This window comes from Oncorhynchus keta, chromosome 8 (genome assembly GCF_023373465.1).
Source record: "Oncorhynchus keta strain PuntledgeMale-10-30-2019 chromosome 8, Oket_V2, whole genome shotgun sequence".
Classification (NCBI taxonomy): domain Eukaryota; kingdom Metazoa; phylum Chordata; class Actinopteri; order Salmoniformes; family Salmonidae; genus Oncorhynchus; species Oncorhynchus keta.
In genome coordinates, this window is record NC_068428.1 from 39,744,178 (window position 1) to 39,769,282 (window position 25,105).

Here is a 25,105-nt window from a genome sequence, read left to right on the forward strand (position 1 = left end):
ACCATTAGACCCACCACTACACCATTAGACCCACCACTACACCATTTCTCTCCTGTTCTATTAGACCCACCACTACACCATTAGACCCACCACTACACCATTAGACCCACCACTACACCATTAGACCCACCACTACACCATTTCTCTCCTGTTCTATTAGACCCACCACTACACCATTAGACCCACCACTACACCATTAGACCCACCACTACACCATTAGACCCACCACTACACCCTTAGACCCACCACTACACCATTAGACCCACCACTACACCATTAGACCCACCACTACACCATTAGACCCACCACTACACCATTAGACCCACCACTACACCATTAGACCCACCACTACACCATTAGACCCACCACTACACCATTTCTCTCCTGTTCTATTAGACCCACCACTACACCATTAGACCCACCACTACACCATTAGACCCACCACTACACCATTTCTCTCCTGTTCTATTAGACCCACCACTACACCATTAGACCCACCACTACACCCTTAGACCCACCACTACACCCTTAGACCCACCACTACACCCTTAGACCCACCACTACACCCTTAGACCCACCACTACACCATTTCTCTCCTGTTCTATTAGACCCACCACTACACCCTTAGACCCACCACTACACCATTAGACCCACCACTACACCCTTAGACCCACCACTACACCCTTAGACCCACCACTACACCCTTAGACCCACCACTACACCATTTCTCTCCTGTTCTATTAGACCCACCACTACACCATTAGACCCACCACTACACCCTTAGACCCACCACTACACCATTTCTCTCCTGTTCTATTAGACCCACCACTACACCCTTAGACCCACCACTAGACACACTGTTTAGGATGGTGTTTTCCTAGACACACTGTTGAGAATGGTGTTTTCCTAGACACACTGTTGAGAATGGTGTTTTCCTAGACACACGTGTTTTAGAATGGTGTTTTCCTAGACACACTGTTTAGAATGGTGTTTTCCTAGACACACTGTTTAGAATGGTGTTTTCCTAGACACACTGTTTAGAATGGTGTTTTCCTAGACACACTGTTTAGAATGGTGTTTTCCTAGACACACTGTTTAGAATGGTGTTTTCCTAGACACACTGTTTAGAATGGTGTTTTCCTAGACACACTGTTTAGAATGATGTTTTCCCGCCAACTACATTCTGGCAAATGTTTGAAAATAACATTTTATTGGCTGCTTCATTACAGGTGTTGTATGTTCTGTTAAGATGCATTACCATAATCTACAAGTGATTTCTGTCATTCTGAACATCGTGGCTGGACACCCTAATGGATTCTGCACCCAATGCATATGGGTCCGGTAAATTTCTCAAATGGATATTTACAATCTTTGGTATATTTACAATCTTCCCGGTCACGTTGTCCGGCACCACGGAAAACCCTCGTTCATAAACACCTCACATCACTGGCAAAGCACAGAAAAACGAATGACCATCTGAAAACAGGTCACAGAGTTCCGCCTGAAAGAGAGAGACGTCTCACCACTTAGAGAAGACGAGGAAAAACTTGTGTACGAGGGTGGAGGCCACGGCGTTGGGGTAGAGCTGGCAGGTCCTGGCTACCAGCATGGCCCAGGAGACACCACCCAGGAAGCCCAGGATGTTACTGTAGATGTTATGGCCTGGAGGAGAATAACATAACATTAGGTGTGTATATATAAAATGGTGTTGGGTAGAGCTGGTAGGTCCTGGCTACCAGCATGGCCCAGGATGTTACTGTAGATGTTATGGCCTGGAGGAGAACAATAACATAACATTAGGTGTGTATATATAAAATGGTGTTGGGTAGAGCTGGTAGGTCCTGGCTACCAGCATGGCCCAGGATGTTACTCAAATCAAATCAAATTTATTTATATAGCCCTTCGTACATCAGCTGATATCTCAAAGTGCTGTACAGAAACCCAGCCTAAAACCCCAAACAGCAAACAATGCAGGTGTAAAAGCACGGTGGCTAGGAAAACTCCCTAGAAAGGCCAAAACCTAGGAAGAAACCTAGAGAGGAACCGGGCTATGTGGGGTGGCCAGTCCTCTTCTGGCTGTGCCGGGTAGAGATTATAACAGAACATGACCAAGATGTTCAAATGTTCATAAATGACCAGCATGGTCGAATAATAATAAGGCAGAACAGTTGAAACTGGAGCAGCAGCACAGTCAGGTGGACTGGGGACAGCAAGGAGCCTTCATGTCAGGTAGTCCTGGGGCACGGTCCTAGGGCTCAGGTCAGTTGAAACTGGAGCAGGAGCATGGCCAGGTGGACTGGGGACAGCAAGGAGTCCTCATGTCAGGTAGTCCTGGGACATGGTCCTAGGGCTCAGGTCCTCCGAGAGAGAGAAAGAAAGAGAGAAGGAGAGAATTAGAGAACGCACACTTAGATTCACACAGGACACCGAATAGGACAGGAGAAGTACTCCAGATATAACAAACTGACCCTAGCCCCCGACACATAAACTACTGCAGCATAAATACTGGAGGCTGAGACAGGAGGGTTCAGGAGACACTGTGGCCCCATCCGAGGACACCCCGGACAGGGCCAAACAGGAAGGATATAACCCCACCCACTTTGCCAAAGCACATCCCCCACACCACTAGAGGGATATCTTCAACCACCAACTTACCATCCTGAGACAAGGCCGAGTATAGCCCACAAAGATCTCCGCCACGGTACAACCCAAGGGGGGCAACCCAGACAGGCCGACCACAACAGTGAATCAACCCACCCAGGTGACGCACCCCCCAGGGACGGCACGAGAGAGCCCCAGCAAGCCAGTGACTCAGCCCCGTAACAGGGTTAGAGGCAGAGAATCCCAGTGGAAAGAGGGGAACCGGCCAGGCAGAGACAGCAAGGGCGGTTCGTTGCTCCAGAGCCTTTCCGTTCACCTTCCCACTCCTGGGCCAGACTACACTCAATCATATGACCCACTGAAGAGATGAGTCTTCAGTAAAGACTTAAAGGTTGAGACCGAGTTTGCGTCTCTGACATGGGTAGGCAGACCGTTCCATAAAAATGGAGCTCTATAGGAGAAAGCCCTGCCTCCAGCTGTTTGCTTAGAAATTCTAGGGACAATTAGGAGGCCTGCGTCTTGTGACCGTAGCGTACGTGTAGGTATGTACGGCAGGACCAAATCAGAGAGGTAGGTAGGAGCAAGCCCATGTAATGCTTTGTAGGTTAGCAGTAAAACCTTGAAATCAGCCCTTGCTTTGACAGGAAGCCAGTGTAGAGAGGCTAGCACTGGAGTAATATGATCAAATTTTTTGGTTCTAGTCAGGATTCTAGCAGCCGTATTTAGCACTAACTGAAGTTTATTTAGTGCTTTATCCGGGTAGCCGGAAAATAGAGCATTGCAGTAGTCTAACCTAGAAGTGACAAAAGCATGGATTAATTTTTCTGCATCATTTTTGGACAGAAAGTTTCTGATTTTTGCAATGTTACGTAGATGGAAAAAAGCTGTCCTCGAAATGGTCTTGATATGTTCTTCAAAAGAGAGATCAGGGTCCAGAGTAACGCCGAGGTCCTTCACAGTTTTATTTGAGACGACTGTACAACCATTAAGATTAATTGTCAGATTCAACAGAAGATCTCTTTGTTTCTTGGGACCTAGAACAAGCATCTCTGTTTTGTCCGAGTTTAATAGTAGAAAGTTTGCAGCCATCCACTTCCTTATGTCTGAAACACATGCTTCTAGCGAGGGCAATTTTGGGGCTTCACCATGTTTCATTGAAATGTACAGCTGTGTGTCATCCGCATAGCAGTGAAAGTTTACATTATGTTTTCGAATAACATCCCCAAGAGGTAAAATATATAGTGAAAACAATAGTGGTCCTAAAACAGAACCTTGAGGAACACCGAAATGTACAGTTGATTTGTCAGAGGACAAACCATTCACAGAGACAAACTGATATCTTTCCGACAGATAAGATCTAAACCAGGCCAGAACTTGTCCGTGTAGACCAATTTGGGTTTCCAATCTCTCCAAAAGAATGTGGTGATCGATGGTATCAAAAGCAGCACTAAGGTCTAGGAGCACGAGGACAGATGCAGAGCCTACTGTAGATGTTATGGCCTGGAGGAGAACAATAACATAACATTAGGTGTATGTATATGTATTATATATGTATTATATGTATTATATATATATATATAGCAGAATAGAGGTGAGTTGTAGTAGTCGTGACAGCAGTACATACATTAGGGTTGTGAACGTTTAAACGGAAGAAGAGAAATACCACTAACAGGTCCCAATCATGAGAACAATGTGGAGGGAGGAGACAGGGGAAACAGCCCTTTCCTTAAGAAAAGTCAGAGGAGTGAGTAAACCCCAACTTAGTTATAAATCACCTGTTAAAAATGTGCCAGGATTTATAAACACATCCATAAATATCTTCAGAAATGAGACGGATCCTGGTTCTGTTGAGGTTTGTTTACTAGTGATTCCGTGAGCTCTAAGATTCACACAGCATCTGTCAGATAAAGCGATTTCACCAATTCAACGGTTTTTAAAAATCTTTTGCCATGATGTAATAAAGGCGTAAAAATGATGTAACAACTCTCCAGGATATCTCAGATTGTATTTAGTGTTTACACGGTTCTAAACGATCAGGATTCTTTAGAGGGCTAATCTGTAGGTCCACCAAACACATGTAAAAATCTAACAGCCACTCAAGACTTTTAACCAGATAAAATATTTTTATTACGCTAAAATTAAACCAACAAAACACAACAACAAAAAATGATCCTTTGTAAAATCTTCCTAAAACAAATGTATTTCTAGTGAGAAATAAATGTGGTATATTGTTTCCATTTCATTTTTTTGTGACCAAAATATCACAGATCCAGCCAGGCACTGGCAGGTGGAGGGTGTTTTAGGCCCTGCTAATCTAACAGCACCTGTTTGACAGACACTGGCCTAATACGTACACAGCGCCAACTCCTCCTACCCTCCTTCTTAATATCAGGCTACAATCATCCCCACAAGTAGACCAAGCTTGTATAACCACCATCTAAATATCCCGTGAGCACGTCCTGTTTAGCTGTTATAACGTAACTTACCTGGGCCTATACTTCAATATAAAACATTCATTTGTTTGTGTCATCACACAGCATACAAGTCATTCATACCTTTAAATACAAAAAATATTTTTGGTTTTAAAATAAAATAGGGGGGGGGGGCTTAAATAATTAAACAAATAAATCGCAACATGTCGGCTAAAGCAACTGTATCATCTTTCCTGTGATGAAGCTTTGGAAGCCTGTTGGAATAGCTCCTCTGGGATTACTTAATTTGTTCAGTGTTGTTTACACTGTTCCAGACAGTGGCACACATACCCATGCAGGCTCAGAGAAGCAGCTTACCCATCTTCCTGCTGGCTCAGAGAAGCAGCCTACCCATCTTCCTGCAGGCTCAGAGAAGCAGCCTACCCATCTTCCTGCAGGCTCAGAGAAGCAGCTTACCCATCTTCCTGCAGGCTCAGAGAAGCAGCCTACCCATCTTCCTGCAGGCTCAGAGAAGCAGCCTACCCATCTTCCTGCTGGCTCAGAGAAGCAGCCTACCCATCTTCCTGCAGGCTCAGAGAAGCAGCCTACCCATCTTCCTGCTGTCTCAGAGAAGCAGCCTACCCATCTTCCTGCAGGCTCAGAGAAGCAGCCTACCCATCTTCCTGCAGGCTCAGAGAAGCAGCCTACCCATCTTCCTGCTGGCTCAGAGAAGCAGCCTACCCATCTTCCTGCTGTCTCAGAGAAGCAGCTTACCCATCTTCCTGCAGGCTCAGAGAAGCAGCCTACCCATCTTCCTGCAGGCTCAGAGAAGCAGCCTACCCATCTTCCTGCAGGCTCAGAGAAGCAGCCTACCCATCTTCCTGCAGGCTCAGAGAAGCAGCCTACCCATCTTCCTGCAGGCTCAGAGAAGCAGCCTACCCATCTTCCTGCTGGCTCAGAGAAGCAGCCTACCCATCTTCCTGCAGGCTCAGAGAAGCAGCCTACCCATCTTCCTGCTGGCTCAGAGAAGCAGCCTACCCATCTTCCTGCTGGCTCAGAGAAGCAGCCTACCCATCTTCCTGCAGGCTCAGAGAAGCAGCCTACCCATCTTCCTGCTGGCTCAGAGAAGCAGCCTACCCATCTTCCTGCAGGCTCAGAGAAGCAGCCTACCCATCTTCCTGCAGGCTCAGAGAAGCAGCCTACCCATCTTCCTGCTGGCTCAGAGAAGCAGCCTACCCATCTTCCTGCAGGCTCAGAGAAGCAGCCTACCCATCTTCCTGCAGGCTCAGAGAAGCAGCCTACCCATCTTCCTGCAGGCTCAGAGAAGCAGCCTACCCATCTTCCTGCTGGCTCAGAGAAGCAGCCTACCCATCTTCCTGCAGGCTCAGAGAAGCAGCCTACCCATCTTCCTGCAGGCTCAGAGAAGCAGCTTACCCATCTTCCTGCTGGCTCAGAGAAGCAGCCTACCCATCTTCCTGCAGGCTCAGAGAAGCAGCCTACCCATCTTCCTGCAGGCTCAGAGAAGCAGCCTACCCATCTTCCTGCTGGCTCAGAGAAGCAGCTTACCCATCTTCCTGCAGGCTCAGAGAAGCAGCCTACCCATCTTCCTGCAGGCTCAGAGAAGCAGCCTACCCATCTTCCTGCTGGCTCAGAGAAGCAGCCTACCCATCTTCCTGCAGGCTCAGAGAAGCAGCCTACCCATCTTCCTGCAGGCTCAGAGAAGCAGCCTACCCATCTTCCTGCTGGCTCAGAGAAGCAGCTTACCCATCTTCCTGCAGGCTCAGAGAAGCAGCCTACCCATCTTCCTGCTGGCTCAGAGAAGCAGCCTACCCATCTTCCTGCAGGCTCAGAGAAGCAGCCTACCCATCTTCCTGCTGGCTCAGAGAAGCAGCCTACCCATCTTCCTGCTGGCTCAGAGAAGCAGCCTACCCATCTTCCTGCTGGCTCAGAGAAGCAGCTTACCCATCTTCCTGCAGGCTCAGAGAAGCAGCCTACCCATCTTCCTGCAGGCTCAGAGAAGCAGCCTACCCATCTTCCTGCTGGCTCAGAGAAGCAGCTTACCCATCTTCCTGCAGGCTCAGAGAAGCAGCCTACCCATCTTCCTGCAGGCTCAGAGAAGCAGCCTACCCATCTTCCTGCTGGCTCAGAGAAGCAGCCTACCCATCTTCCTGCTGGCTCAGAGAAGCAGCCTACCCATCTTCCTGCAGGCTCAGAGAAGCAGCTTACCCATCTTCCTGCTGTCTTATTTTAGAAAAACCTCACACCAACTACATTTCACATGGCCAGTGGATTCTCCAGTAGTTTCCACAACCATGTCTAATGTCTTGTCCAGCCCAAATCAATCCTCAGAATTTGAGTCTGGCCAGGTATAAGACCAGGATGAGCAGTCGAGACCAGCCGGGTGGTCAGAGAATGACAACTTTAAATCACTTGGAATTTTATTTGTCGCTTTAAATGGAAAACCCGATTAAAACGGCAGTTTCAAAGCGCAAAGAAAAATATATATTCATCACATCTATAGTATTCAAGCCGATTCACATTTGATGGTGAGTGAGCTATTTGGCCGTACATGAATGATCACCAGGCACCAGTGTAAGTTAGCTGGTCCTGAAATTCAGCTGTAATTCCTTGACGGTTCTGCCTCGTCTCCCAATAAGCTTGGCGAATCCTATGCCATATCTCTAACAGCCATCTAGCTTCTAAATAGAACTAAAGGGTTGGGGGTCGAAGGGGATGTTTTTAGATTGGGCTTAGTTTTACACAATTTAAAAAATAAAATAACTACAGTCACAGCTAGAGAATCAGATTCAGTACCTGCACCTGACTGGCCTTACATGCCAGTGAGTGACTCGCTCTGCGGCTTTCATTGTCTTGCTGTTCCCGCAAGACAAAATATGATTGGAAAGGCAGAATATGATTGGAAAGTCAGAATTATGATTGGAAAGTCAGAATTAGTCAGAATTATGATTGGAAAGTCAGAATTATGATTGGAAAGTCAGAATTAAAGTCAGAATTATGATTGGAAAGTCAGAATTATGATTGGAAAGTCAGAATTATGATTGGAAAGTCAGAATTATGATTGGAAAGTCAGAATATGCAAGCCAAACAAATTCACCATGGCAATGAGGCTTGAGGTCTGTCCTGTGTGTAAAAATGCCATGACACGGTTTCTTTTAGGCAGGATAATCCTGTTTAGGAAATAGGAGCTCAGTTTGGGCCCAGCATGTTGACATGTCATTAGTTGATTGTTTGTGTGAAAAGAGGGCAAGGTGAGAATGAGTGAGATACTCCCAACCTGTCTAGCCACAACAGTCTCAGTCACTCAGTGTTACACACACAAAAACAGGGACCGATACATACGAGCAGGTGAACACACACATGCGCTTATGGAAGATACTGACTCAACACACACAGTTCTGTTTTCCACCAAGACAAATGACTTTCCCTCCTATGCAACAACAATACTACAGATCCAACTCACGTTTAGCCCACAGCTTGATGGTCCTCAGAGTCAGTCTGAAGTTCTCAATGTTGGGTACAAGATGGAGGATCTCATCTGTAACTCTGCAACCTGAAAACACAACGTCATTATTGTCCCCAACTAACCCACAGTCGCCATAGAGACAGACTGTTAGGCTACAACGTATCCCCGTAACTAATCCACAGTCACAATAGAGACAGACTGTTAGGCTACAACGCATCCCCGTAACTAACCCAGTCACAATAGAGACAGACTGTTAGGCTACAACGCATCCCCGTAACTAACCCACAGTCACAATAGAGATTAGAGGTCGACCGATTAATCGGAATGGCCGATTAATTGGGGCCAATTTCAAGTTTTCATAACAATCGGAAATCGGTATATCGACACCGATTTGGACGACTTTTTTTCCCCACACCTTTTATTTTAACGAGGCAAGTCAGTTAAGAACACATTCTTATTTTCAATGACGGCCTAGGAACGGTGGGTTAACTGCCTTGTTCAGGGGCAGAATGACAGATTTTTACCTCGTCAGCTCGGGGATTCAATCTTGCAACCTTTCAGTTAATCTAACCACCTGATTACATTGCACTCCACGAGGAGCCTGCCTGTTATGCGAATGCAGTAAGAAGCCACGGTAAGTTGCTAGCTAGCATTAAACTTATCTTATAAAAAACAATCATTCAATCAATCATAATCACTAGTTAAACTAGTAATATCATCAACCATGTGTAGTTATCTAGCGTGTCCTGCGTTGCATATAATCGATGCGGTGCGCATTCGCGGAAAAGGGCCGTCTTTGCTCCAACGTGTACCTAACCATAAACATCAATGCCTTTCTTAAAATCAATACACAAGTATATCTTTTTAAATCTGCATATTTAGTTAATATTGCCTGCTAACATGAATTTCTTTTAACTAGGTAAATTGTGACACTTCTCTTGCAACAGTCAGGGTATATGCAGCAGTTTGAGCCGCCTGGCTCGTTGCGAACTGTGAAGACTATTTCTTCCTAACAAAGACAGCCAACTTCCCCAAAAACGGGGGACGATTTAACAAAATCGCATTTGCGAAAAAAGCACAATCGTTGCACGACTGTACCTAACCATAAACATCAATGCCTTTCTTAAAATCAATACACAGAAGTACATATTTTTAAACCTGCATATTTAGCTAAAGGAAATCCAGGTTAGCAGGCAATATTAACCAGGTGAAATTGTGTCACTTCTCTTGCATTCATTGCACGCAGAGCCAGTGTATATGCAACAGTTTGGGCCGCCTGGCTAGCTGCGAACTAATTTGCCAGAATTGTACTTAATTATGACATAACATTGAAGGTTGTGCAATGTAACAGCAATCTTTAGACTTAGGGATGCCACCTGTTAGATAAAACACGGAACGGTTCCGTATTTCACTGAAAGAATAAACGTTTTGTTTTCGAAATGATAGTTTCCATATTTGACCATATTAAATGACCAAAGGCTAGGGGCGAGGAGAGGGACGGAAGCTATACTGTTACACTGGCAATACTAAAGTGCATATAAGAACATCCAATAGCCAAAGGTATATGGAATACAAATGGTATAGAGAGAAATAGTCCTATAAATACAATATTAACTACAACCTAAAACCTCTTACCTTGGAATATTGAAGTCTCATGTTAAAAGGAACCACCAGCTTTCATATGTTCTCATGTTCTGAGCAAGGAACTTAAACGTTAGCTTTCTTACACAGCACATATTGCACTTTTACTTTCTTCTCCAACACTTTGCTTTTGCAATATTTAAACCAAATTGAACATGTTTCATTATTTATTTGAGGCTAAATTGATGTTATTGGTGTATTATATTAAGTTAAGTTAAAGTGTTCATTCAGTATTGTTGTAATTGTCATTATTACAAATAAATGTATTATATATTTATTTATTTTGTATTATTTATTACTATTATTTAAAAAAAATGTCAGATTAATCGGCAGCGGCCTTTTTTGGTCCTTCAATAATCGGTATCGGCGTAGAAAAATCATAAACAGTAGTTTATGTGTCGGGGGCTAGGGTCAGTTTGTTATATCTGGAGTACTTCTCCTGTCCTATTCGGTGTCCTGTGTGAATCTAAGTGTGCGTTCTCTAATTCTCTCCTTCTCTCTTTCTTTCTCTCTCTCGGAGGACCTGAGCCCTAGGACCATGTCCCAGGACTACCTGACATGAGGACTCCTTGCTGTCCCCAGTCCACCTGGCCATGCTCCTGCTCCAGTTTCAACTGACCTGAGCCCTAGGACCGTGCCCCAGGACTACCTGACATGAAGGCTCCTTGCTGTCCCCAGTCCACCTGACTGTGCTGCTGCTCCAGTTTCAACTGTTCTGCCTTATTATTATTCGACCATGCTGGTCATTTATGAACATTTGAACATCTTGGTCATGTTCTGTTATAATCTCTACCCGGCACAGCCAGAAGAGGACTGGCCACCCCACATAGCCCGGTTCCTCTCTAGGTTTCTTCCTAGGTTTTGGCCTTTCTAGGGAGTTTTTCCTAGCCACCGTGCTTTTACACCTGCATTGTTTGCTGTTTGGGGTTTTAGGCTGGGTTTCTGTACAGCACTTTGAGATATCAGCTGATGTACGAAGGGCTATATAAATAAATTTGATTTGATTTGATTTAATCGGCCGACCTCTGAGACAGACAGTTAGGCTACAATGTATCCCCGTAACTAACCCACAGTCACAATAGAGACAGACTATTAGGCTACAACAATGCAGAGAACACTTGAAACCTACAACACAGCAGTTGCTTTCAACCAGCTGTAGTTACGGTTACCGGTGAGTCAACAACCAAATCGTTAAGAGGCCTTTCGACCATTCAAAACAGACTGTTTCTAACTTGGATCAGTGTAGTGAGATACCATTCAGCATATTATTTAATCCTAAATTACTTACAGTACAGTAAATACACAGCACATGCAGAACATTTGGAAAGTATTCCAACCCCTTTACTTTTTCTACATTTTGTTATACTACAGCTTCATTCTAAAATGGATTAAATTAATATTATTTTTTTTTCATCAATCTACACACAATACCACATAATGACAAAGCAAAACCAGGTTTTAGAATCGTTTGCAAATGTATTCAAAATAAAAACAGAAATAACTTAGTTACGTAAGTATTCAGACCCTTTTTTTTGTTATGAGACTCAAAATGGAGCTCAGGTGCATCCTGATTCCGTTGATAATCCGTGAGAGGTTTTAACAACTTGATTGGAGTCCACCTGTGGTAAATTCAATTGATTGGACATGATTTGGAAAGGCACACACCTGTCTATATAAAAAGGTCCCACAGTTGACAGTGCATGTCAGAGCAAAAACCAAGCCATGAGGTCAAAGGAATTGTCTGTAGAGCCCCGAGACAGGATGGTGTTGAGGCACAGATCTGGGGAAGGATACCAAAAACTGTCTGCAGCATTGAAGGTCCCCAGGAACACAGTGGCCTCCATCATTCTTAAATGGAACAAGTTTGAAACCACCAAGACCCTTCCTAGAGCTGGCCGCCCGGCCAAACTGGGGGAGAAGGGGGGTCAGGAAGGTGACCAAGAACCCGATGGTAACTTAAACAGAGCTCCAGAGTTCCTCTGTGGAGATGGGAAAACCTTCCAGAAGGACATCTATCTCCGCAGCGCTCCACACCAATTAGGCCATTATGGTAGAGTGGCCAGATTGAAGCCATTCCTCAGTAAAAAGGCATTGCCAAAAGGTACCTAAAGGACTCTCAGGCCATGAGAAACAAGACTCTCTGGTCTGATGAAACCAAGATTGAACTCTTTGGCCTGAATGCCAAGCGTCACGTCTGGAGGAAACCTGGCACAATCCCTACGATGAAGCATGGTGGTGGCAGCATCTTGCTGTGGAGATGTTTTTCAGCGGCAGGGACTGGGAGACTAGTCAGGATTGAGGGAAAGATGAACGGAGCAAAGTACAGAGAGATCCTTCATGAAAACCTGCTTCAGAACACTCAGGACCCCAGACTGGGGCCTTCCAACAGGACAACGACCCTAAGCACACAGCCAAGACAATGCAGAAGTGGCTTTAGAACAAGTCTCCGAATGTCCTTAAGTGGCCCAGCCAGAGCTCGAACTTGAAGACTTGAAAATAGCTGTGCAGCGATGCTCCCCATCCAACCTGACAGAGCTGGAGAGGATCTGCAGAGAATGATGGGAGAATGTCACCAAATACTGGTGTGCCAAGCTTGTAGTGTCATACTCAAGTGTCAAAGACTTGAGGCTGTAATTGCTGCCAAAGGTGCTTCAACAAAGTACAGAGTAAAGAGTCTGAATATTTACGTAAATGTGATATGCATTTTTTTCTAAATAAATTAACAACTAAAAATGTGTTTTGTCATTATAGGCTAGTGCGTGTAGATTGAGGGGAAGAAACAATTTAATACATTTTAGAATAAGGCTGTAATATAAAATGTAGAGAAAGTCAAGGGGTCTGAATACTTTCCCGAATACACTGTACATTTTAGTATCTGTGACCCCAGCGGGAACCGAACCCATCACCCTGTTGCTGATAACGCCACACGTTCACCAACTGAACCACATCAGGACCCAAGCTCAGAGGACACACAGAGAGCAGTGTTACCATTGAGACTCTTAATGCATCACCCTGGTGCTGATAACGCCACACTTTCACCAACTGAACCACATCAGGACCCAAGCTCAGAGGACACACAGAGAACAGTGTTACCATTGAGACTCCTAATGCAGCGGATGTCAAGGTTCTTCAGCAGCCTGTCATCTCGAAGGTCCAGATTCTTTGGGATTGTTTGCAAAGCTAACCGTGCAAACAGGATGTCGATCTAGAAATACACAACAAACAGTTCATGTACCACTTTAAAAAAAAATCTCAATATTGGATGTACAGAACAAGTTTTGCATGGTTTCCTTGCAGTAATGCAAATGTTCACATTTTAGGCGTATAAAGAAATCATGAACAATAAAGAAATTAATTCAAATGTCACACCTCAATGCTGTCGAAAGACAGCTTTATCACCGGGACAAATGCCTCCTCAACAGCCTGGAAAATAAAGACAGAAGTTCATGAACAGTCTGCACCTTGTTCATGTTTGGGTATGAATCTTTACCTCTAACTCTACCAATACCCACTTCACTCTCACCTACTACCAACACAAGTCTCACTCTACCAATACAATGCCCACCCTCAAATCCTTGACTTCCTCCTGCTCCTTCAGCTTGTCCAGGAACGAGGAGAAGAAGTCTGTTCTCTCCACATGTCGAGGAGCCACAAACAGGGCGTCAATGTCTGCCCCTAGAAGACGAGGACAGAAGACCTTGTTTAGATGTAAACCCTGTGGTCATATGTTTTCAGGACTTTTGAACCTGTGTGGTTGGTAGTCGTGTTCAGTAGGTACCAAACATGAACATGTTTTGAACTGAAAATTAGCATTCCTGTCGGACAACAACTCTTTACTGTAACTTTTGCAGTGAAAAGTGGACATAACATGTACCTTTAGTGTGAACTCCTAACCTGTACGACCCAAATGTGAATATCTTCCCTCCAACAGACTCGATCACCGAGGCAGGCAGATTCTAGGAGAAAATAACACAATCCGTACATACAATCCTTACAAACTGTCGCATCATGGTAGGTAAACAGTGCCATGCGGTTGCCATATCAACCAAATATTATAAAACTGCATACCAAATCGCACACTATTCCCTTTTATAGTGTAAAATCATACCTTTGTCTCACTGACGTCACGGATCCATCCCTTCACCAGTGTGTTCAGTTTTCCCAGCACGTGTATTCTATGGAAAATAAAAAGGCATGATTTAGAGGAAGTCTGTGGTACGTTGACGTTTAACCCCCCAAGTCGATGTTCACGCCCCTGCTGAAGTGTAATTAGCATCATAAAAAAAGATATATCTCTCTAGCTTAAACTGGTGTATTTTTGTGTGTGATTATTTGTATTATGCTAATTAGATTTCAGCATATATATATATATTAATAATAATAATAAATATATTATTTTATATTTATTTTTTGCATTGGATGCAAAAATAATGGCAGAAGCTAGAGAGGTGTTTGTCCGTCTATGAGACACCCCGAAAATCAATGTTCTCAACTGGCAGTTTCATTAAATATTACCCACAAAACACCAGTGTCAACGTCAACAGTGAAGAGGCGACTCCGGGATGCTGGCCTTCTAGGCAGAGTTGCAAAGAAAAAGTCATATCTCAGACTGGCCAATAAAAAGAAAAGATTAAGATGGGCAAAAGAAGACAGACACTGGACAGAAGGACTCTGCCTACAAGGCCAGTATCCCGGAGTCGCCTCTTCCCTGTTGACGTTGAGACTGGTGTTTTGTGGGTACTATTTAATGAAGCTGCCAGTTAAGGACTTGTTTGAGAAAAAGACACCTCACTAGACAGTCTAATGTACTTGTCCTCTTGTGCACCAGGGCCTCCCACTCCTCTTTCCATTCTGATTAGAGCTAGTTTGCGCTGTTCGGTGAAGGGAGTAGTACACAGCGTTGTAGGAGATCTTCAGTTTCTTGGTAAATTTTCACCTGGAATAGCCTTCATTTCTCAAAACAAGAATAGACTGACAAGTTTCAGAAGAAATGTCTTTGTTTCTGGTCATTTTGAACCTTTAATCGAACCCACAAATGCTGATGCTCCAGATACTCAACTAGTCTAAAGAAGGCCAGCTTTATTGCTTCTTTAACCAGAACAGCAGTTTCCAGCTGTGCTAACATAATTGCAAAAGTGTTTTCTAATGATCAATTAGCCTTTGAAATTGATAAACTTGGATTAGCTAACACAACGTGCCATTGGAACACAGGAGTGATGGTTGCTGATAATGGGCCTCTGTAAATATTCCATTAAAAAAAGAAGCAATTTCCAGCTACAATGGTCATTTACAACATTAACAATGTCTACACTGTATTTCTGATCAATTTGACAAAAAAAGTGTTTTTCTTTCAAAAGCAAGGACATTTCTAAGTGAGCGCAAACTTTTGAGCGGTAGTGCGTATTTCTATTATCTTTCAGATATAGGACAGACATTATAGATTGTTTCAGGGGAGAGTAGGTGGGATGAATGAGCCAATTGTAACAGCAGTAAAGCCAAATAGAAAATGTCTAATATATCTGACTTTAAAAATATATATGTCATAAATAACTATAGAAGTATGTCACTTTATAACCACGGCAGGTAACCTAGTATTTAAGAGCGTTGGGCCAGAAACCGAAAGGTTGCTAGAGCGAATCCCCGAGCTGACGAGGTAAAAAAAATAAATAATAATTGTTCTGCCCCTGAACAAGGCAGTTAACCCACGGTTCCCCTGTAGGCCGTCATTGTAAATAGGAATTTTTTCTTAACTGACTTGCCTTGTTAAAATGTGTAATTAAAAAAAATATATATATATATTAAATACAGTTTACCAAGTACTGACTGAAACCCCAACATAAGAATAATTGGCTGATGTACTGGCAAGATATTGGATAAAGTTCTCCTCCTCCTCATAGGCCTTGACACTAGCTGATATAACTTAGTGTCCATTCCAACATGACCATTTACTAGTGACAACCATCCTACCTGCGTTGTAGTTCCAGCTCCTCTTCAAACACCCCGTACGGTTTCAGGGCCTCAGTCAGCCTGTGTGTGAGGACAAGGTCAGCCTCCTTAGCTTGGACCAGGCTGATAGGAGAAGTGATCCCATAGTGTTTGGGAGTCTCCCGACCCAACGCCACCTGGTTAGCAGTTGGACTGAAAACAGGACAGGACAGATGTGTTTGTATGTGCCATGTAACAAATGTTATTAGGAATTTCTTGGTATTGTACAAAGAAACATCCACACATCAACACAACCCATACAGAAAGTGCCTAACGGCATCACAGCACATACAAATGTTGCGTGTAGTGTGTCTTTTAAAGTTAGTTCTATACTGACTCCCTAGCATACATTGCCTGCTGTGGCATCTGTGGGTGTGGTGGTGGGGAAAAACACAGAAGTTTCTCAATGGATTCTGATGATGTGACACCTCATTATCTAGAATGTTTTGACTGAACAGAGCCACCAAGGACATAGTCAACATCAACTTGGTGACCTTCTGTAATGTTACAGTTTGATGTTGACATGACATCACAGTTTGATGTTGACATGACATCACAGTTTGATGTTGACATGACATCACAGTTTGATGTTGACATGACATCACAGTTTGATGTTGACATGACATCACAGTTTGATGTTGACAAACTGGGATAGGATAAGTAATCCTTCTCACCCCCCTAAAAGATTTAGATGCACTATTGTAAAGTGGCTGTTCCACTGGATGTCATAAGGTGAATGCACCAATTTGTAAGTCGCTCTGGATAAGAGCGTCTGCTAAATGACTTAAATGTAATGTAAATGTAACATCAGTTTGATGTTGACATGACATCACAGAGGCCTAACATGCTGACCAGACGAGGCGGCATGCATGTGTCTGCCATCGCGCGGCATGTTGGTTTTGTCCACCCACACCAGACCAGGACGTGAGCAGTGTGGGTGCAATGATTGAATAACATGCATGTTTACATTTATTTTGTGAGGCGAGCGGTGTGGTCAGCATGTGAGAGAACATATTTTTGCATTGGTGACCCATAACAATGCAAAACATAACATGCTGACCACACCGCTCGCGTCACAAAATAAATGTAAACATGCGTGTTATTCAATCATTGCACCCACACTGCTCACGTCCGTCTGAATAGCCAGGTGCTAAAATAGAACTTGGTTCTATTTGTGACACTTGACACGCTGCAAGTCCCTCCTCCTCATTGGTTTTGAGGAGTATATACCCACGTGGGTGATTGAAAGTCAAACTGAGATCCACATGCCAGTCCAGTTGTTGGTGGTAATGCACCTTAAAGTTGGTGGCCTACTGCCATATAAAGTACGAAGAAGCCTGAAGGAGGAGAGATTACTAGAAAACAAACGTTTACCTGTGGATTAATTATCGGAGTAGAAGACTTTGTGCATTTCAGGTAAAATGACAACCCATTGTTTATATCCCATAGCTAGTTTGCTGTTGCTTGCAAATTTGTCATCTACATTTCTAAATGTCTAATGCTTTTCGACTTGTCCCCAAATTCATTTAGTTTGGATATTTCAACCTGCGTGTCCGGTGTGGGAGGACAAAACCAGCATGTACGAGTTACGCCTAAATGGCAGTGGACAAGACTAACCCTGAACAGCCAACTTTCTCAAACTGGCAATGAAGCCACATGGTATTTTAGCTGTATCTGACATATTTAACATAATTGCGCAAGAGACAAAAACTAATTAGAGTAGTAACAGTAGCGTAACGTTGTCTTTGTTTGCATTTTTAACCTTTTTAACTAAAAGTTTGCAAATGACAAATTTACAAATATCAACTTTACACTTCACTTTGTCACTAGAAAACACGTAGCTAACTAACGTTAATTGGTTACCGAATCACAATTTACCTACTAACGTCAGCTACGTGCTAGATGGCGCAAACATAGCACAAAGCTAACGTTGGTTAACGTATTTTATTATGCCAGCTAAGTCCTGGAAATGCTAACTAGTCGTTTGCAACTTCACTTGCCAAGAACGCTTGAATGCATTGGGTTGAAAGTCAGACTCGTACTAACGATAACTACTGTAACTAGCTAATACTCAATTGTTTCTATACTATTTCCCGCTACCAAAAATAAATACTTGCCAAACTGGCTCGCCAGCATCGGTAGGCCCAATCCCCTTTCCAAACACATATCTGTCCAAAGTAACGAGATACTTACAGAGCCATTGAAACAACCTCCAGCAAGTCCAATCAGCCTTCCCAAAATTCCCTTCTCATACTCGTTTCTTATTATAAAAAAACAAAAAGATAGCTATGTTATTTAACCAGCAACCGAGCAATGGGATTTACACCTTTTGTTTCCTCTAAACATGGCGCGTGTTCAAGCTGTGCGGTAAAAATTGCACCGTGAGTGGGTTGTGTTAACGTCATACGGTAGAGCACACTTTTATCACATGGGAACTGTAGTCTTTTTTAAAAAATAGATGGACATTTTGGCATTTTTATTTTACCAGGTAAATTGACGGAACACATTCTCCTTTACAGCAACGACCTGGGGAATAGTTTCGGGGGAGAGGGGCGATGAATGAGCTAATTGTGAGTTTTGTGTAGTAAGTACTCTGTGTAGAGTTATCATTCATCCTTACCCTAGGAGGGTGTCTCTTTAGTAATTACACAGTAGTACTCTGTTTTACCTTCAGGGGGTTTAAGTCTAATATATACAGTATAACTCATCTGCTGCATAGCCTTCATTTTTGTACTAAACAATAGATGTATTTGAATATCTAGTAGGTGGGTATACAAGGATTACTTAACAACTTTACAAAAACACATTCACTTGAAGAGTGCAGATGTAAAGTTTGGTAACAGAATGATGGTTTGTGCCATCATTCTGTTACTAAACTTTGTATTTGCACTGCTCAAGTAAATGTGATTTTTGTTAAAAGTAGTCCTTGTGCATAGTTATGGTTTGCTTAGCTTTTGCAATTGTTGGTTTTAGTTTAACATTTTTAACGTGAAAAATCTAAATCTCAGCGTCACTGTTACCTGGAATAGAATACCACAGTATGAGTCATAATACCCATAATCCTAGCAGTCAAAGGGTTCCACTTGTTTTTTTTCCCATCGTTCGTTTTTCCCATAGGGGATTCTACAAACATTTAAATGAAGGGCCTGTGTTTTGTGTAGGCTTACCCTGATGTTTTCAATAACTGTAAATCTCTCTACCCCCCCTCCCCCCTACAAATGAAATTGTAATTAGCTGCTAATGTGGCTATCATAAAGAAATACAAAATGCCATGATTATCTGGACGAGGCTGTTGAATCGAGGCAAAGGTAAGAGTCTCTGGATTAACTAAACATTTAGCTAAATGTAGTAATGAATGACTTGGCTGCTGGATCTTTAAATGTGCCTGTTAGGGAACGGTGTCAGCTAGAGATGACGTGCAGGATGATTCCAGGCATTTGTAGTTTTGCATGGTATCTACTTTGATTCCAATTAGCATTTTAATATCTGGGCGTAAAGAGCTGTATATATTGATAGGTCACCTTGTCCTAGAGAGGTTTACATGGTTATCAAAACCTCACACCGGGGTGACTACACGAAACACAGCCCTTCGAGTGTTTCTAAAAATCCCTTTATAGTGGGGGGATTATTGGAACCATTTCTCTTGTCTGTGAAATTCTAACCAAGTGAGAGACTATCATTTCTTCAAACAATCAATCTTTATTATAAGATTTGCACATTTTTAAGCTAGTTAACGATCCACTCAACAACACTGCAGAGTTAAGAGCCCCTCAAAACAAGAATCAGGTCTCAGCCTTTATAGGGAAATACAACCTCTGTCTACGTGGGAGTTTAGCAGGTGTGTGTATGTGTGTGTGTGAGACCATGGTGGGAACATGGCGTACAAACAAGTGATAAGTGTTGTTACTCCTTTCTGCTGAAAGAAATATCGCTGCTGCTCAAACTAGCCTCTGTTCTCTTCGTATCTCCACACAGCTGTGCCCTTGAAAGATACAGAAAGGACAGAATGGACCCAACAAGTGTGGTCACTCTGAGGCTTTGTTTTTTTGGCTGCGTGACCAAGCTACTAAGAAACAAGAGGAAAACACTGTCTTCTCATATGGGGAAAAAAAGACAGTGGACATGTACTGGTTTAAAGCTTTACAGCACATGTGTATACAGAGCGCTGAGTTTGTAATTTTGCCACGATACCCTGTTTGACCACAAGGTTTTATGGGTATTATGACACCTTCACTGTCGGGCTCTATAGCCCAGCTGTTCACAATTTTTTTAGGCTTATCCTGATGTTTTGATAAATGTGTAAATCTCTTTCGGACAAGGTCACTTATAAGTGTATTTACCCCCAACAAATGCAAATGCTAATGTGGCTATCATAAAGATTTGGAATCATTGAAAAAATTCAAACGCTGTGGCTTTGTAATTGGATTATGTCACGTGCTAGGGTAGGTGTAGCTGAGGGAAGTGCACATTTTCTTCATAAAATGTACCATTTAGTTGTAGTTAAATTTTTATGAATATGATCTTTTACAAAAACTCAAGAGTCAAACTAGAGGAATGCATGTGTATCTCTCATGGGGAAAATAAACAGGGTGTATTGCAAGACGTGATCAACACAGAGCCTTAACACTGTCAGGACAAAACATTTAAAGACCAGTCGACAAGGTCTCCTAGATGTTTGGAGTGGTAACCACATCACACTAGTCTTGTAAACTGTTCCGGAGGAGATAATCCGCCTGAAACAAACACATCATTGATTTATTTTCAATAAACACTTCAGTTGACTACTTTACTGTAGACCTAGCTACTTCAAGTATTGGTACCTGACAACAATTCCCATTTATTGTTGAAGTGCAACCTATACAATGGAGGTAGTAGCCTACTTCTTCGCTATCTTGAACCCATTTAGTTTGTAGTCATTTCACCAGCGCTCCGTATATTGGTGTGATTATATTTTTTTAATATAACTAGCCACGTCAGTTAAGAACAAATTCTTATTTACAATGACGGCCTACCGGGGAACAGTGGGTTAACTGCCTTGTTCAGGGGCTAAACAGATTTTTACCTTGTCAGCTCTGGGATTTGATCCAGCAACATTTTGGATACTGGCCCAATGCTAGGCTACCTTTTGGTTACTGGCCCAATGCTAGGCTACCTGCCGGTTACTGGCCCAATGCTAGGCTACCTGCCGGTTACTGGCCCAATGCTAGGCTACCTGCCACCCTGATATATGCATGTTTCTGTATGTGCCTTTCTGGTGAAAAATCAGATCTTTGTGGGATTAATAAAGTTTATTCAATTAAAAAAAGGAACAACATTACCAGGGAGTCTACAGGGTCATCTGGCTTGGCAGCACTCCATCGTGCCCTCAGTGAGAGGGCATCCTGTAGTTTCTCAGGTGGGGGGGGGGGTGAAGCGAGCTTCCAGAAGCTCATGCTCCTGCCTCTTCACCTCAGTCACGTGACTGTTCTAAAGATACACATACGTGTGTATACAACTACAGCTCCATGGTTTGTTGCAGGTGGCCCACTCTTCGATGGTATACAGAGTGTTAAGAGTTCACAGATCTGAGAGGACTAGATAGAAGTAAGCAATGTGGAGATGAGCCGATATAAGGGCCACCCACCAAAGGCTTCAGAAAAGGCGTTTTGTGACCCAGGAAGCAAAACGTCAACGTTTTACCAATATGAACACTGGCTTCAAATTTGTAAAAGTTGCACAATGCGGTTGATTTTGAAATCGGCGCATTTTGTGTAATTTTAACGAGCAACATTGAGGTTGCCATGTTACATCTCGGTTACAATTGTTCCACATGTTCAGTTGTCCATGCTTGCAGAAAGCAATGCATTTACCAGACCGGAGGAATCCCCAAATAATACAAGTTCTTTAGTTTGGCTAGCAGGCAAGAGCAATGATGGCTCTTGTAGACTAAATACAGCTGCCAAAATCTCCAATAACTGAGAACTACTGTACACAGACAAAATATGTCCTCGTTTCGGGATTCATCTGGATGAATCAGTGAAGGCAACATGTGTCGCTTGAGCTGATGCAAAAACGAACACACAGTTCTGTGCACCAGTGTGGAAACAAAAGTAACCAAGGTGAAACAGAAGTGTTGCTAGGTAAATTATCCAAGATGCACTGTGATTTTGATGCCAAATATCATAACTTTGATTAAAGAGAACGTATGCTCTCTTACACGTTTTGAATCATACAGTATTTCATATCCATAACGTTAGCTACATAGTAGATGCATAGTGTTACTGACATACTGACTGGCTTAATGAGGGATTGTAAAACGCAGCCTTTCTCTCCGGGTGGGGGGGGTCCGTAGTTTCGGAGATGCCCCACCAGCCTGGTGATCTCCATCATAGTACCGCATTGTTCATCACTGACCGCCAATGAATGATTTCCTCTCAATGCCTTAAGTTCTATTCAATCAATTTACTATTACTATACACTGTGTGGAAGGACCACTAGAGGGCAGGCTGGGCTCATGGATAGTAGCCCAACAAAGCATGGGAGACAAGGTAACCAGAGTCAATTAAGCACAGCTGACGGTACTAATGAGATACTCTCCTTCCCCTATAAAAGAGAGAATGGAACCAGCAGAGTCAATTAAGCACAGCTGACGGTACTAATGAGATACTCTCCTTCCCCTATAAAAGAGAGAATGGAACCAGCAGAGAGGAAAAACTATCTCTGGAAGATGGCCAACGAGAGAGAGAAGCTGTGCTGAATGAACCACGAAGATGGTGACAAACCTGTGATTTATGTTTGTTGTAGTTTAAAGATTATCCTATTGTGTTGTCTCATCTGGAGAAGAAGATGTGTTTTTCCTGGAAGATTTTTCATTGATTATGTTAATGTTTTTTTTTTGACAAAATACCCTCAATAGAGAACCGTGTTCAATCAGAAAAACCTACTCCTGACTCGTTTATTCCACCTTCCCGCTTTAGAGTGACGCCTAATTACTTGGTACGCTCACAACTGGTTCTGATAATTAGGTTGAATATTGGTTTTGAAATGCTTTGGCTAAATCAGTATTATATTCTAGCCTTACCAATTGTGTTCTGGGTGAGTCTCCAGCATGTCAAACTATTTCAGAACCATTTAATCTTCCACAGTCTATACTTCTTCAGCTGGCTATGGTACTCGTCTACTCTGCCACATCCTCAGCGGTACTAGTCTACTCTGCCACATCCTCAGCGGTACTAGTCTACTCTGCCACATCCTCAGCGGTACTAGTCTACTCTGCCACATCCTCAGCGGTACTCGTCTACTCTGCCACATCCTCAGCCTGGTTCTGCACCCGCTCCATTAAGAAGTCATCAGATGCCTCCAAGGAGAAAATAAAATCTGCAAAACAGACACGGGTGGACTCCCAAGTGGCGCAGCAGTCTGAGTCACTACAGACCCGGGTTCGAACCGACCGGAAGACCCATGAGGCAGTGCAAAATTGGCCCAGCGTCGCGAGGGTTTGACCGGTCCGGGATGTCCTGATTCTCATCGTGCTCTAGCGACTCCTTGTGACGACCTACAAGAATAACGACATCTATGAAACCACCAACTCCGCTTCACAAATTTTACAAAAACAATCTGAATAATATGAAGTCCAACACGATAAGACGAGGCAACAAGCCTAAATAAAATCTACAAACATGCTTTCAGGAACAACTCATGCCACAAAGCCATACACACATACTACCACTCGTGTACACTAGCACATGGTAATAGCACTCGTGTGTACACTAGCACATGGTAATAGCACTCGTGTGTACACTAGCACATGGTAATAGCACTCGTGTGTACACTAGCACATGGTAATAGCACTCGTGTGTACACTAGCACATGGTAATAGCACTCGTGTGTACACTAGCACATGGTAATGTCACTCGTGTGTACACTAGCACATGGTAATAGCACTCGTGTGTGTACACTAGCACATGGTAATGTCACTCGTGTGTACACTAACTAGCACATGGTACATTTCTGTTTTCAGCCACCCCAGAGTGGCTCACTTGTGGGTGTGCTGGCAGCATATAGCAGCACGTTCGATTGTGCATCTCAAGAATTCAGCATAGCAAGTTTGTAAGAAGGTCTGGTAATTTAAATGAGTAATTAGTTTAATCCATTCTCCATTTCATTACTTTATTCACAGGTAAATGGTAATATGCTCTAAACCGCTCTGTGCTGCCCTGTTTCCAATCGTCCACATGGCTGCGAGAACCTATTCAAGTAAGTAAATCCATTTCGAATGTAAACTATATTATTAGCTACAGTGCAGTCTAACTCAAATGAGCTGCTAACGTAACTAACTAGCTAGCTATCTAGCCAACTTTACACTGCAAGGTTTGGTGACCAGGGCCATCTGGGACTGCCTCCTGAGGGCCTTCAGGCGTGTCAAGGCTACCTGTGTCCTGCATAACTTAATGGACACGAGGACCAGGAGGGGGATCTACAGCTTGCCGCCGTGTGCCAGAGGAGAGGTCTACAGGATGTTTCAAGGATAGGGGCAAATAACTGGGCACAGGAGGCAATCCATGTGTGGGCGATCTTCACCACCTTCTTCAAAGAGGGTGTTGTTCCCTGGCAACACCATAGACTACACTATGCACAACCAAATGCTTCTTAAGAGCCATCCACATTGCAATAAGAGTATTCTTCCATTTACTTAGCTATGTCAACTGCAGTTATTCAATTCCAGGTTTCATTCCTTTTGATTTATACTTCAGGTGAGGGTTCTGTCTGTATGGATTACTGCAACTCGCTGTTGGCTGGGCTCCCTGCCTGTGCCATTAAACCCCTACAACTCATCCAGAAACCGCAGCCCGTCTGGTGTTCAACCTTGTGTATCAACCCCGATCCGTTCCACTGGCTCCAGTGTAAGCTCGCATCCGCTACAAGACCATGGTGCTTGCCTACGGAGCTGTGAGGAGAACGGCAACCTCAGTACCTCCAGGCTCTGATCAGGCCCTACACCTAA

At 43.4% G+C, this 25,105-nt stretch overlaps 1 protein-coding gene and 1 long non-coding RNA gene across 3 annotated transcripts in view; one reads left to right on the forward strand and one right to left on the reverse strand.

Moving 5' to 3' along the window:
* LOC118387130 (poly(A) polymerase type 3-like) overlaps window positions 1-18,491 on the reverse strand; it is a 36,607-nt gene extending 18,116 nt beyond the window's left edge. For both annotated transcript variants that reach the window (XM_052524179.1, XM_052524180.1), the window contains exons 1-9: window positions 18,316-18,491; window positions 16,105-16,275; window positions 14,246-14,312; window positions 14,012-14,093; window positions 13,703-13,812; window positions 13,507-13,560; window positions 13,231-13,342; window positions 8,494-8,583; window positions 1,524-1,662 (exon numbers count right to left, since the gene is read on the reverse strand). In XM_052524179.1, coding sequence (XP_052380139.1) covers window positions 1,524-1,662; window positions 8,494-8,583; window positions 13,231-13,342; window positions 13,507-13,560; window positions 13,703-13,812; window positions 14,012-14,093; window positions 14,246-14,312; window positions 16,105-16,275; window positions 18,316-18,323 — 833 coding nt within the window. In that variant the 5' untranslated portion in view covers window positions 18,324-18,491. The remainder of the gene's footprint in view (window positions 1-1,523; window positions 1,663-8,493; window positions 8,584-13,230; window positions 13,343-13,506; window positions 13,561-13,702; window positions 13,813-14,011; window positions 14,094-14,245; window positions 14,313-16,104; window positions 16,276-18,315) is intronic.
* On the forward strand, window positions 17,361-24,872 carry LOC118387131 (uncharacterized). Its single transcript, XR_008141188.1, has 3 exons — window positions 17,361-17,538; window positions 17,653-17,781; window positions 24,281-24,872. It is a non-coding gene; the product is annotated as an uncharacterized LOC118387131 (long non-coding RNA).
* Window positions 24,873-25,105: the final 233 nt, after the last annotated feature.